This window comes from Neoarius graeffei, chromosome 27 (genome assembly GCF_027579695.1).
Source record: "Neoarius graeffei isolate fNeoGra1 chromosome 27, fNeoGra1.pri, whole genome shotgun sequence".
NCBI classification, from domain to species: domain Eukaryota; kingdom Metazoa; phylum Chordata; class Actinopteri; order Siluriformes; family Ariidae; genus Neoarius; species Neoarius graeffei.
The window spans coordinates 6771234-6785202 of record NC_083595.1 but is presented as its reverse complement, the minus strand read 5'-3'; the positions used below and the strand labels follow the sequence as shown (position 1 = coordinate 6785202).

The window sequence follows — 13969 nt, the reverse complement described above, 5'->3', positions numbered from 1 at the left end:
ATTTTATGAGTTTGCAGCACAGTGGTGTAGTGCTTAGCACTGTCGCCTCACAGCAAGAAGGTTGTGGGTTCGAGCGCAGTGGCCGACAGGGGTCTTTCTGTGTGGAGTTTGCATGTTCTCCCCGTGTCTGCGTGGGTTTCCCCCCACAGTCCAAAGACATGCAGGTTAGGATAATTGGTGGCTCTAAATAGACAGACACAACCATTCACACCTACGGTCAATGTGTCAGCCCTGCAATGATCTGGCGACTTGTACAGGGTGAACCCCACCTCTCACCCACAGTCAGCTGGGACAGGCTCTAGCTTGCCTGCGACCCTGCACAGGATAAGCAGCTACAGATAATGGATGGATGAAAATTTGCAGCTTTAATCCTTTTTTTTTAAAATTCAAATTGTAACTAAGGTGATGTATTTTTATTTGAAGGTCAAATAAGGTCCGGTAACTTTGCTGGCTTGATTCGTAAAAGTTACTTCATTTTAGTAAATAAAAGGCTATTATTTGACAATGTCTTTATTTTAATCGCAGGAACATGAGTCTATTAAAGCACGATTATAAAAATGTAGTCTGTTAGTATTATTAAACCAAGAAAAGCAGAACGGGCATCAGCAGGTCAGACTCCAAACAAAACTGACAGTATCGAGGGTTTTTTTTTTTAAATGCATGTTTTATTGATGTTTTTATTTTTTCCCCTCAACAGGTCATTCATTTGAACCCCTGCCTCTGAAGAGAAGATGAAAAGAAGTTGCTCGAGCATTATTGTGTCCCATGGGTACGTATGTGTATAATGTGGAAAACTCTGTCTACTTGGTGTAAAATGTATAAAACACAGTCCGTCATGTAGAAGGGTGCCGAAAGTTTCTCTCTCAATCACATTTATTTACACATGTAAAAAAATAATTAATTCTTATGTTTTAAAAATCAGTCAACATTCAGGGTTAAAGATTTAATCTTTAGAAAAAAAATGCAGCATTCAGTAATGTACAGTACAAAAAAATTTTCATAAAGAAAAGTGCAGGTGTTCTTGGCTTTGTACACATACAGGATTGTACACGTGTAAAAAATTAAATGGTCCCAATCTGTTTTGAATCACATCAATCAGGACAAAATATTTAATCTTTAGAAAAATACAGCATTAATTGATTAGATAAAGCTTTATTGATCCCTTTGGGAAGGATCCACAGAGGAGAAGTTTCTCTACGTTTTAAAGTTTGAATCATGTCTCTAGGTGAAAGCATGCCAGAGCAGCGGAGGTTTGAAAAACATTGTGAAAAAGTGCGTTGTTTTTCAATTAATTCCATAGAAATGAATGGGAAATTTTGGGTGATTTTTTCCCTCGACTATGTCGCCAAAAAAAAAAAAAACCTTCCATTGCATGCAAATATATGCACAAAATAAAGTAAATAGTGCAAATCAGGTGTAAACAACAAGTGGCTCATAACCTTCGTCTCGTTGCTCACAAGGCCCTCCAAGGAAGGATCCCTTGAGGTGCCCTTTTGGATCTGTTCCCATGTTGGTAACAGATTAAAAGGTTTTTGTTCAGGAACAGTAACATGTTTACATTCTTCCCTTTTCTGAGAACTCTGTCCATGCTCTAGCTCTCCGGCAAAGCGGGGGGAGGCAAGGTGTGCGCAGCAGAGAGAGAGAGAGAGAGAGAGAGGGGTGCACCGTTTACACAGACAGACTTGGAGAGAAACTATGCTCACATGAGCTCTGAGTAAATTCGTGTAATTTACTGGACGTCTTGAAGAGTAACTGCGACGAAAGTATCGATCCGATTCCGATACTCACCTTGGTCTCTATACTCAAATCGATACTCCCACCCGTACTATAGGATGTTCTGTCAGGTCAGTATGCCTGTGTACCACCTTGTAGGATGTTCTGTCAGGTCAGTATGCCTGGCTGTGTATTTGACTTGACATCATCAGTGTTATGCCTGGACATGACTGCCGGTTCAAGTCTGGAATAAAGCAGTTGGTTGTAACAAATGGTGTGATTTGTCCTTCTTCCCCAAGAACCACCTAAAATACCACACATCGCCAATTCTTTTGCACCTATCAGTGTGGGCTTTCTTTTATAATCTATACAAATACTTAATGGAAGGTTGTTAACACTGATTAATAGGAGTAATACTTGGTATGGCAAAGACGTTTGCTTGTGCTCCCAACCTTTTATAGTGGCGCGCCTAGATTTTTGCTGGTGCGCCCAATTTTTAGGGGTTGGGAGCACAGCGCACAGCGTCTGCCCTTGGACGGATGTAAACGCAGATGGTGATCACGTGACTGAACTCCCTCGGCAGATAATATGGCTGCAGGCTAACGACTAGCAGCTCCAAGTCCAGGCAACATAAAACTGTCTTTACGGAGATACGTCCCGGGTTACACCAGCGGTTGTTAACATAAATGATGAGTCCCCCACCTTTGCCTTTCCTGCATGCTTTAGCGTCTCTGTCGGCTCTCAGAGCAGTGAATCCCTGCAGGTCCACGCTAGCATCCGGTACAAGGTGTGTTAGCCATGTCTCCGTAAAGATAAATAAGCTGCTCTCCCGGTAAATCCGCTGGTTGTTCAGAGCGGAAAGCTCGTCGACTTTATTCAGCAGCGAGTTCACATTCCCCATGATAACGGAGGGAATGGATGGTTTTTAGCGCCGCCGGTTGTCCGCTAGCCTAGCCTTTAGCTTAGCCCCGGCTTTGCAGCCCCTGGGTTTCCTCCTCAGCTCCGCCAGGATGGGGTGTCGTATGCCGGCTCGTCCCATTGTTTTCAGGACCAGCAGTTCCTCTCTCAAATAAGTGAGAAAACTAAAAAGTGAGAAAAAGCGACTAAAAGCGAGAAAACAAGTAAAACACACTTCTGCTCTTCTTACGAAGACGTAAAGTAAAAAAAGGTGGAAAAAAGAGGCTTAAAGTGCTAAAAACTACAGAGCTACTGGAGAGGCAGCCGTCTCACACAGCGCCCATAGAGTTTTTCGATGTGTTTATAATGTACATCTCTATGTACATTATAAACATTTATCAGAAAGAAAGGTGTAGGTCTTCTACCAAATTAACAAAACTCAAATGCTCAAACAAAAACCATACACTCAGTCCCAACAGAGCTGCAGAGAAAAGCAAACGAGTGTCACACCGTCTTCTCGCTCCTCGGCTCGTTTCTGCAATTGTGGGCTGTGGAGCTCTGTCTGAAGACTCTGCTGGGGGGGAAAAAAAAGAATAAATTCTGTGATTCATCTGTCTTGAACATTTACTCGGCTATATGCATAATCTGCACACCAGTGATACTATACTGTATACTTATTTGGATTATAAAAAGGAACAAAGTGCAATGTTTGAATTTATAACAAACTGGACCAGAAGGCGATGCATTTAAGGCTCCAGAAATCTCAAATCTAACAAATACTGAATCAGAAATGGAAAAACACCCACACACACCTTGAACCTTCAGATCTACTTGGAGAGTCCTGGAGCCAGGGATGTGGCAGCTGTAAATTCCTGCATCAGTGTGTTTCACATCACTTAATCTGATGGAGTAATTCCCTTTTGTGAACTCCGATTGAAAACCTTTGACTCTGCCGCCGTACGCTGAATCCTGGTCATGAAAATTCTCTTTACCGTCGAGGATGTCGTACACTGTCTTGGTGTTATCGTGACGCCAGAGCACGTCCTTTTCATAGCGACTGGCTGAACACGATAAGATCACAGAGTCTCCTAGAACAGCTTCAACTGTGGTGATCTGCCCCGACACTTTAATAAAAATCAGAGGAAAAGGATTTACAGTCTGAGGGTAAAGCACAGGAAGTAGATATTTTCACACCTCAGAAAATGCACTTCATGTGGTTTATGAAAGTGAGTCAAGTTCTTACCTTTGTCTATCAGAAATATGAAGAGCAAACTGAGCCAGGTTCTGCAGAAAAACAAATTGAAAAAAAATTAATAATCGCACACTTTCACTTCTGGCAACTTTAAAACGTTGGGCTAAACAATGCTCAAAAAACTGCATGTCCGATCGTCCGAGACGACTAAAGCTTGTGCAAGGACGAGTAAAACTTTAATGGTAATCGTCCGACAAAAGTTAGTGCTGGCAACCTAAGCAACACAGGCAACCACTCCATCATGCGGGTTTGAAGTATCAGTCTGGCAGTAGCACATTTCGATTATTATTATTCTTCTGCAAAGTGAAATCACGCATCGTGACATCTGACTCCTTATCAAAACAAAGTTCACCTGTGTCTATCGAAAATCTTGTTTTCCTGGACTGGTTCCCATATAAACTTAATCCTACCAAGCGTCAGAGACACTGACTGTATGCTCACTATGCGCCAAGAGAGCAGGGAACCAGTCTAAAGTAGCTCGTCTCATTTCACGGGAAATGCATTCAAAAGTTTTATTCATCAACATGACAATATATAAAAGTACAAAAATATTTTGAGGAAACCATTCAAATTTCCTTGTTTTTGGTTATAATTCATCGAAGCATGTGCGTGTTCGAGTGTACTGGAAAAGCTCGGCTCAGAGGGGGCCACGTAACGACGCAATTATACCAATTGGCTAAGGGCGACGAGGGTCAAGGACATCATCTTCCAGCAGCACGGTTGAACCGGGCAGGTGTCGAACTTGGAACTTTTAGATCACGATTGGAGTTAATAATAAACGATATCACTGAATAATGTTCCTTACCTCTGACCCAGTATATATATATATATATATATATATATATATATATATATATATATAAAAATAACTTTTGATGTTTTCAGATTGCGTAATGATATTTGTATTTTCTAAATATTTATCAACATACTCTCATTGTGGCATGGGAGCCTATGATTGGGTTTCCACCTGCCAATCTTCCCCAAAAGAAGGGCCCCGCTGATTGGCTGTTCACATACTGAAGCCAAGCGGAGATGTCCGGTGTCTGTTGCTGTTGTCCAAAGAGATCTACAGCTTATAAAAAAAAAAAAAAAAGCTCTACTACCAGATTACTTGGACAGTCTTGGTCGGAAAAAAGTGAAGGACAGATATACACGGAAATTAGACTTTATTAGCGGTTATGATCCGTACAAAATTCCTCGAAGTGACGGTGCAGATTTGTGGCCTAGCGTTAGCATTAGCTACATGTTGGAATATACCTTCTTTTTCCTGAAAAGTCCCGACAGTAATTTTAAAAAAAAAAAAAGCCAAAGCATTTACTCTCGAAGGGCTCTGACCTAAACTGTGGGCTGGATGGTCTCCCCACCCCTCCATGTTCAACAACCCCAAGGACATGTAGTTACACAGCTATCTGCACTCTATTACTGTTAAAACAATATCTGAAATTATTTGTAAAATAAAATATTGCTCTAGACTTTCAAACAATTTTGGAAGATTTTATTTTAATTTTCTCTCATAGTGGAGGGTACAATAATTACTAACAGAATCAGCACATTCCAGGTGTAATAATTTCAATAAACTGTTAATGTTCAGTTCCCTCTTCATTTATTCTCAACTCAAAGGCACAGCTGAGTCACACAGGTTGATCAGTGTGTAATGGACAATAACAATTTTATCCAAAATAGTTTTTCCTGCCCTAGTTGATTTATTTCCATTTCACATGCGTGCAGCTGTTGTAAAGTTCAGTGTGTTTGTGTAGAACTCTATTAAACTGTAGGTTCATTTCTACACTCTGGTTCCATGGTGACATTTTGTACAGGACTGTGTTCCTCTGATAACAGAAACAAAGCTCCAGCATTATTATTATTATACTCATTCAAAACTCTCCACAGCGTAATATACCCTAAATGACTCATTCCTCTGCTATTAGAACTGCCTTCTTTCTGAAAGTGTCTGCATATATTCGTGGTGTGGATTTATCATAATTATGCTTCTTCACCCATTATTGAAAAAAAAGCAAGCGCATTCTGTTCTCTCCAAAATAAAATAAAGCTCTGGGCAAGTGGAATTGTTTTTCGGGCAAGTATGTTTGGGGTGCTGCTCGCCCATTGGGCAAGTAAGGCTGGGAGATTTTTTTTGAGGACTGCTAAAACACAAGCAGAACCTGACATGGTCTTGTGTAGTTGCGTGTTCTGAGATGCTTTTCTGCTCGCCACAGTTGTAACGAGTGATTATCCGATTTACACTCAGCACAGTTTAAGTAAGGGTTTACACACCCTTCTGTATAAACTTTAGAGAATGGAGTGTGTGTGAAATCACATGCGAGATCAGAAGTGTGAAACACTCAAACCAGCCTTTGTGGCATCAACAAATAAAAACTTGTATCACGTTAACTACTTCTATTCCACTTATCTGACTGAAGTGCGCTACAGTTACGTCCTGGATTCTTATTTTTATTACCATTTACTGCAGATGGGTCCATGTTTGTATGTTCACTGACTGTGCTTTATACATACAGTATATAGGGTTTTTTTTTCCCTCTCTTCTCCCCACAACCCGTCCAGCCCAGAGACCCTCGGCGTCCTTCTGCATGACAGACTGTGTTTATAGATTTTACACCAAGTAGACAGTTTTCTGCATTATACACATACATACCCATGGTACACAATAACGCTCGAGCAACTTCTTTTCATCTTCTCTTCAGAGACGAGAGTTCAAATTAATGACCTGTTGAGGAAAAAACATCATGAATCAAACATGCATTAAAAACCCCTCAATACTGATCGTCAGTTGTGTTTGGAGTCTGACCTGCTGATACCCATTCTGCTTTCCTTGGTTTAATAACAACAGACTACATTTTTATAATCATACCTTAATGGACTCGGGTTCCTGCAATTTAAAAAAAAAAACAACACCTCTTACTCATCAAACCAGCAAAGTTACAAAACCTTATTTGACCACCTTCAAATAAAAAATACGTTACTTATTTACATTTCAAATTTAAAAAAAAAATGCATGAGGTTAAAAGACCATATGGATAAAAAACTGGAATCTTATAAAAGCAAATGTAAATAAAATTAAAGTCTGGGTCTGATCTCCCTTTCCAGCATTTTCAGAACTTGACTTTAAACTTCAGCACAAATAACCAACCTTGTACCTTTTACACTGAAAGAAAGAGAGAGATATAAAGCTATGGAGAGGATTTCATGGCACTCTGAAACACAAACTTCTGGGCTGAGAGGGAAAAACTATCAGTTATTATCGATATTATTATTCTACAGAGAGCAGAAAACCGGAGCGCCAGGAAAATTCATTCATTCAGTGTGAGATGAAGAGAACTCAGTGTGAAGCAAAATCAGCATTTCATCGTTTCGTGTCTTGTTCAAACACAAAGCAGGAAAACAATGAGAAGGAACTGACATTACACACCATTTAATCGCGCCACACACACACACACACACACACTTCACCTTTCTCCAGAGTGTAGCAGGACTCGGAAGAAAAGGCAGATGGAGTCTCGAAACGGGTGCATTCACTTTTATTTCGTCGTTCCTTCAGCACCGTGAAACTAAAATTTAATAACAAAATATACATCTTTCACAAAGAAGAAGACTAGTCCAGTAATAAAGATAAAAAAAAAGTCTGTGTACAAACAATTCCTACACCTTCACAATTCACATCACCATAATTACACGTTTACCAATAAGCACAGCCTACATACATTACAAAACATTCATAGTCACATGTCCTCAACAACACTCACGGTTCACACATTTCACTAATTATCTTGACAACAAAAAAAAAAAAACAGACATTGCATACCTCGCTCCACTTTCCAAGGGTGCAAACTAGCAGTCCATTCGGCAATCAACACTCCATGTTGCCACTTGTAAACACTTCAACTCAGAATTCTAACTTTGTCGAGACATAATAAAAAATACTTATAAAACTTAGACAAAGGTGGATTCACGCCATGTGTATATGCTGTGTGCTGTATGTTCAAAGTCAGACCAAAAACGCCAATCTACTTTTATAAGATGTCTACCATACTGGAGCTGTTATCTGCATCATCAGCTGTTATCTGCATCATCACCAAGGGACATACAGAAAGGATCAGCAAGATCAGATTTAAAAAAAAAAAGCACGCGCTGAAACAACTGTCCAATCACAGCGCTCCATCAAAAAAAAAGTGGGTGGGGCGAGTCCACGTCACAGAGCCCCAGCATGCTGACTGAAATCAAGTTCAAGTTAACTTTGTCAGTAATGCCATGTGCAGGACATACAGAGAACTGAAATTGCGTTCCCCTCTTATCCGCAGTGCAAACAGTAAACATGAAATATAAAATATAGGTACAAGAGAAACTTTAAAAAGGAACTGGCATTACACACCATTTAATCGCAACACACACACACACACACTCTCCACCTTTCTCCAGAGGATCAGCAGGATCAGATTTTTTTTTTTTAAACGCGCACACTGAAACAACTGTCCAATCACAGCGCTCCATCAAAAAAGTGGGCGGGGCGAGTCCTGACTTAAATCCTACCCTGGTCTCACTGCAACTCGGAAAATCTCTCCAAACGGACCCTTTACCCCCCGAGGGTGGAGATTTATTGATTTATTTGAGGAAATATACAGACAGGACAGGTGTAGAAGTCGGCTATACAAACTAACACTATGAACTAAAAGCCTAATGGTGGCCGCTGCTGCTCCGCTGTAGAGCAAATACACCAACATTCCAGATTAGAAAGGAAATCAATCAGTTTAAAGAAGGAATTAAAAGAACAAAAGCGTAAATCTCTCGCTCTCGCTGCCACTTGTGTCCCCTGTGAGCTCAGGACTGCAGAGCAAATCATTTTCTTCAGTAAAACCTTTAAATGAGTCTCTGTTTGTGTATTTCAGAGCTGTGCATGTTTACACAGACATCCCCAAGTAGGAACATCTTGCCTTCTCTGGTTCTGGTTTCTAAAAACCAGGGTTCGAATTATAAATTTGACCCTATGGGGGTCTCTATTTAAAAAAAAAAAAAGCAATGCATACTCGCTCTCCTGGACCAGCGCACTTTTGCGCACTGCAGTGCACAGCTTTCACACACAGGCGCGCGCATGCACGCACGCACACAGTGTTGCGCATATATATTGTTAAACAAATTATATATTGTATATATTAGGGCTGGGACATTAGCGCGTTAATTTCGATTAATTAATCACAAATATCAACGCGTTAAAAAAATAACGCATTTTAATCGCACACTATAACAGACACGTCCTTCTGCATTAGAGCAGTGGAGTGTGTGGCATTACGTCTGATGGTGTACACAGCCTTCTGGAAACTCAGAAGAAGTCGTTTGGGATTTTATCTGTGGGGGCAGCACTAATGCGGGACGGAATACAGCCGGACGGAAACAGAAAAAGAACAGGAGGAGAAGAACGCCGGTTTTCAAAGGACGCTGGTTTTTGGAAGGAGAGATGGAAGAAGTACAAGAAGCGGATGAGAACGTTTTAGTTGGCCCCATGCAGGGGAAATTCTGTTATAAAATACAGGATGGGAGAGTTGATAAGAGCGTGGTCGTGTGTAAATTGTGCAACAAGGAGTTCGCGTATCACCGCAGCGCATCAAGCCTGAAACACCACCTCAATGCCAAACATGTAGCAGCAAGCTTGGCAGATGGCGCGCAAGCTAACCCAACAATATTTTCTTGATTTAAGCTTATGTATTGTCATTCAAAATCTATGTGGAAAAAATATGTCTTTCTACCTGTTCTCAAGTCAGATATTTCTATGCGATTAATTTCGATTAATTAATTTCAAAGGCTCTAATTAATTAGATAAATTTTTAATCGCGTCCCACCACTAGTGTATATATATATAATTATATATATTGTTAAACAAAGGAAGATCGTTGTGAGGTAGAGGACAAGTCTTCTTCGGACTTAACTTCACATTCGATTTCGCAGGCTGCAAATGTCAGTTTGCGAGCATAGTGGTGTGGTGGTGAAGACGTACAGCCGCACATGTTGCGGTTTAATAACACGTTCAATACGAAGTTATGGCTGCATGGTGATCGGAAATGAAACGAGTTTTATTTATATTTCTATGGTGATATAGGCTATTCAAGCTTATTATGGTGATATGACGTATTTGAGAGACTTCTACAGAAAATTAAGTTTGCTTCTTTCATGGGAGCCTGAGGGAATGGGAGCTCAGCTCCCATTGGCTCCCACGTAATTCGAACTATGCTAAAAACTCACTGTGCATTGCAGAAGAATAACTGCAGAAAATAACCACTATAAGCAACGAAATCACATGCGGATGAGGAAATTTATATTTTCATGGAATCTCTACATCATATGTTGTCTTAGATCTGATCAGCCACATATTCCTGTCCACCCTACAAATAATAAAAATGCAATGCTAATGAATGATCCACTGAAACTCATAACAGCCTATATTTATACTTATATTTATACAGTACATGCAAACAATTTTAAAAACTACAACAAATATATACATTTGCGACTGTAATAACAAGGAGTGTAGAACTTACCTGTTTACTTCAACCGCCAGGTGATTTAAATTCTGCATCATCCAGTCACCTGGGTACATTACCGCCACCTACCGACCGGAAGTGTGAGGCCCACCCATTATCTTTATCCTGTTCTACAGGGTTGCAGGCGAGCTGGAGCCTATCCCAGCTGACTACGGGCGAAAGGTGGGGTACACCCTGGACAAGTCGCCAGGTCATCACAGGGCTGACACATAGACACAGACAACCATTCACACTCACATTCACACCTACGCTCAATTTAGAGTCACCAGTTAACCTAACCTGCATGTCTTTGGACTGTGGGGGAAACTGGAGCACCCGGAGGAAACCCACGCGGACACGGGGAGAACATGCAAACTCCGCACAGAAAGGCCCTCACCGGCCACGGGGCTCGAACCCGGACCTTCTTGCTGTGAGGCAACAGTGCTAACCACTACACCACCATGCCGCCCTGAAGTGTGAGGTGTAGGTCCTAAATACTAACAAAAAGTATCTTTATGTCCTACCTGGTGTCCCCAAAGGCTCCATACGTTGTGGATGGCCGGAGCAACAGTTTCCAGGTCCTTGGATTGATCGCTGTGGCCCTGTGGAGTGGCCTCCAAGATTCCCAGATTGACTTTTACCTGTGGGGGAACGCAAAGGCCATGGTGTTCCAACAATACAAGCATAACTTAAAGGAAGTGTAAAATTAAACATATTTTTACATAACGTAACAAGTTTTTTTGTAATAAATAATAGATTCTGTCTCATTTGTGTTTCCAGCACTTGGACCCTTAGACAAAATGCTCTAAGACAGCAATTTTGTTTTCATGAGCAGAAGGAGCAACAACATTAGCTTCTGATTAGCTTAGCATCGTAAATCCCTCTGTATGCTCTCTCTATACACATACAATGCTTCCACATGTGGAGTATAGTAGAGGTGGAAAATGAGAGAGAAACCAATGCTACAGTGAAGTAAGGTTCAGTTATAGCCTTACAGAATTTGCTTCCTTTATTTTCGGAAAAAATGATTTAAGAAATAAGTTTTTAGAACAAATCTGAATTGTTGTGCTTAACTGTTGAAGGAGAAGTGCATGGATGATGATGATTGTAGTGAAACGCCTCCTTGAGGGAGAATGTACGATACTTACCCAATAACTTTTTGACGAGTTTGAACTGCTTGTATTGAATTTTGTGACCAATAACTTTACAAACTGAAATCAATACAAAATTAAATTTATTTATTACATAAATTTACATTTCTACTGTAGTATTGTAGATAAGAAAATGATACCAAAGGGTGGCGAAATGGGGTGAAAATTTTGTTGTTGAACTTTTTCCCAAAAATATATGGAAAATGATCCAAAATAAAGCTTAAATTGTACCACAGAGCATCTAAAACCTCGGCATCTGAGTTAAGTCAACTTGGTGCTTCTGAAAATGCTGGAAAGGGATATAAATAAATAAATAAATAAATAAATAAATAAGGTCAGGTTCACAGCCTGCTACTGGTAACATTGTAACCCAGTACAACCTTCCGCATGGACAGGTGATCGGGTGTCTAAACCGGCTCCCCCACTGGTTCCACACCAGTAAGGAGGGTGGCATGACACCCAGCAGGACAAAAAACAAGAACTGTCAAAGGGCGGATGAGCTCTACTTGAGCCAATAGCCATCATGCACAATGGCAGTTCTGATAAGTCAACTCGGCATCAGTTCCAGCACCAAGCAACGGGATGTTCCTACGGCCATCTCAGCTATACTGTGTCGTCGATCAACAGGGCCTCCCGCCAAGGGATACTACACTCGTGCCATGTAGTATCGACATCATGGCGCAGCCTCACAATTTAGTTTTCATGACAGTACGATTCAGAGACAGGGATAGGGAGATCAGAGATCTATTTACTTTTGGTTTTATAAGGTTGCAGCTGGGGCAGCACGGTGGTGTAGTGGTTAGCGCTGTCGCCTCACAGCAAGAAGGTCCGGGTTCGAGCCCCGTGGCCGGCAAGGGCCTTTCTGTGCGGAGTTTGAATGTTGTTCGCGTGGGTTTCCTCCGGGTGCTCCAGCTTCCCCCACAGTCCAAAGACATGCAGGTTAGGTTAACTGGTGACTCTAAATTGACCGTAGGTGTGAATGGAGATGAAGTTTGCAGCTTTTAACCTCTTTTTTTTAATTCAAAATGTAACTTAGGTGATGTATTTTCATTTGAAGGAGGTAAACGAAGTCCTGTAACTTTGCTGGCTTCATTTGTAAAAGTTATTTTATTTTAGTAAGTCTATAAAAGGCAATTATTTTACAAAAGACATTTTATTTTAATTGCAGGGACCCGAGTCCATTAAAGCACGATTATAAAAATGTACAGTCTGTTAGTATTATTAAACCAAGAAAAGCGGAATGGGTATCAGCAGGTCAGACTCCAAACACAACTGAGTGTCGAGGATTTTTTTTTTATTACATATATTTACAGTTGTGTTCAAAATAATAGCAGTCCAATATGACTAACCAGATCAATCACGGCTTTTGGTAGAAATTATATTAGTACATGGCAAATAATTACCAGTAGGTGTAGTAAAGTCGTAGAAAACCAACCGACCCAACATTCATGATATGCATGTTCCCTAGTCTGTGTAATTGAATAATTAAGTGAAAGGGGCGTGTTCAAAATAATAGCAGTGTGGAGTTCAATTAGGGAGGTCATTCAGTCTGTGAAAAAACAGGTGTCAGTCGGGTGGCACTAATTTAAGGATGAAGCCAGCACATGTTGTACATGCATTTATCTCTGAAAACCTGAGAAAAATGGGTCGTTCCGGACATTGTTCAGAAGAACAGCGTGCTTTGATTAAAACGTTGATTGGAGAGGGGAAAACGCATAAAGAAGTGCAGAAAATGATGGGCTGCTGGGCTAAAATGATCTCCAGTGCTTTAAAATGGACAGCAAAACCAGAGAGACGTGGAAGAAAATGGAAGACTACCATTCGAATGGATCGAAGAATAGCCAGAATGGCAAAGACTCAGCCAATGATCAGCTCCAGGGTGATGAAAGACGGTCTGAAGTTACCTGTGAGTACTGTGACAATTAGAAGACGCCTGTGTGAAGCTAATCTATCGGCAAGAAGCCCCCGCAAAGTCCGACTGTTAAAAAAAAGACGTGCTGAAGAGGATACAATTTGCCAAAGAACACATTGACTGGCCTAAAGAGAAATGGAGAAACATTTTGTGGACTGATGAAAGTAAGATTGTTCTTCTTGGGTCCAAGAGCCGCAGACAGTTTGTCAGACGACCCCCAAACACTGAATTCAAGCCACAGTCCACTCTGAAGACAGTGAAGCATGGTGGTGCAAGCATCATGATATGGGGATGTTTCTCTTACTGTGGTGTCGGGCCTATTTATCGCATACCAGGGATCATGGATCAGTTTGCAAATATCAAAATACTTGAAGAGGTCATGTTGCCTTGTGCTGAAGAGGAAATGCCCTTGAAATGGGTGTTTCAACAAGACAACGACCCCAAACACACCAGTAAGCGAGCAGCATCAGGGTTCCAGACCAACAAAATTAATGTCATGGAGTGGCCAGCCCAATCC

The 13969-nt window shown here is 40.9% G+C and overlaps 1 protein-coding gene across 11 annotated transcripts; it reads right to left on the bottom strand.

Annotated features, from left to right (window-relative positions):
• Positions 1–494: 494 nt before the first annotated feature.
• On the bottom strand, positions 495–11585 carry LOC132875152 (CD276 antigen homolog). 11 transcript variants are annotated; one of them, XM_060911795.1, is made up of 6 exons: positions 7331–7428; positions 6669–6749; positions 6516–6587; positions 3854–3909; positions 3423–3734; positions 495–3184 (listed from the first exon to the last, which is right to left on the bottom strand). In XM_060911795.1, the coding sequence occupies exons 3-6, from the start codon at positions 6551–6553 to the stop codon at positions 3009–3011; spliced, it is 582 nt and encodes a 193-aa protein (XP_060767778.1). In that variant the 5' UTR covers positions 6554–6587; positions 6669–6749; positions 7331–7428; the 3' UTR covers positions 495–3008. The 11 variants fall into 11 exon arrangements, with proteins under 11 accessions (XP_060767778.1, XP_060767777.1, XP_060767783.1 ...); XM_060911794.1 differs by having other exon boundaries at positions 6732–6749; XM_060911800.1 differs by having other exon boundaries at positions 3854–3894; positions 6732–6749.
• Between the last annotated feature and the right edge of the window lie 2384 nt (positions 11586–13969).

Excerpts from the sequence above, each read along its gene's own strand:
- LOC132875152 (XM_060911791.1), bottom strand. The coding sequence starts at position 6,553 with ATGAAAAGAAGTTGCTCGAGCGTTATTGTGTACCATGG. Across the intron at positions 3,735-3,853 it reads CATATTTCTGATAGACAAAG|TGTCGGGGCAGATCACCACA; the intron begins GTAAGAACTTGA and ends TTTTTATTAAAG. Across the intron at positions 3,185-3,422 it reads AGTAGATCTGAAGGTTCAAG|CAGAGTCTTCAGACAGAGCT; the intron begins GTGTGTGTGGGT and ends TTTCCCCCCCAG.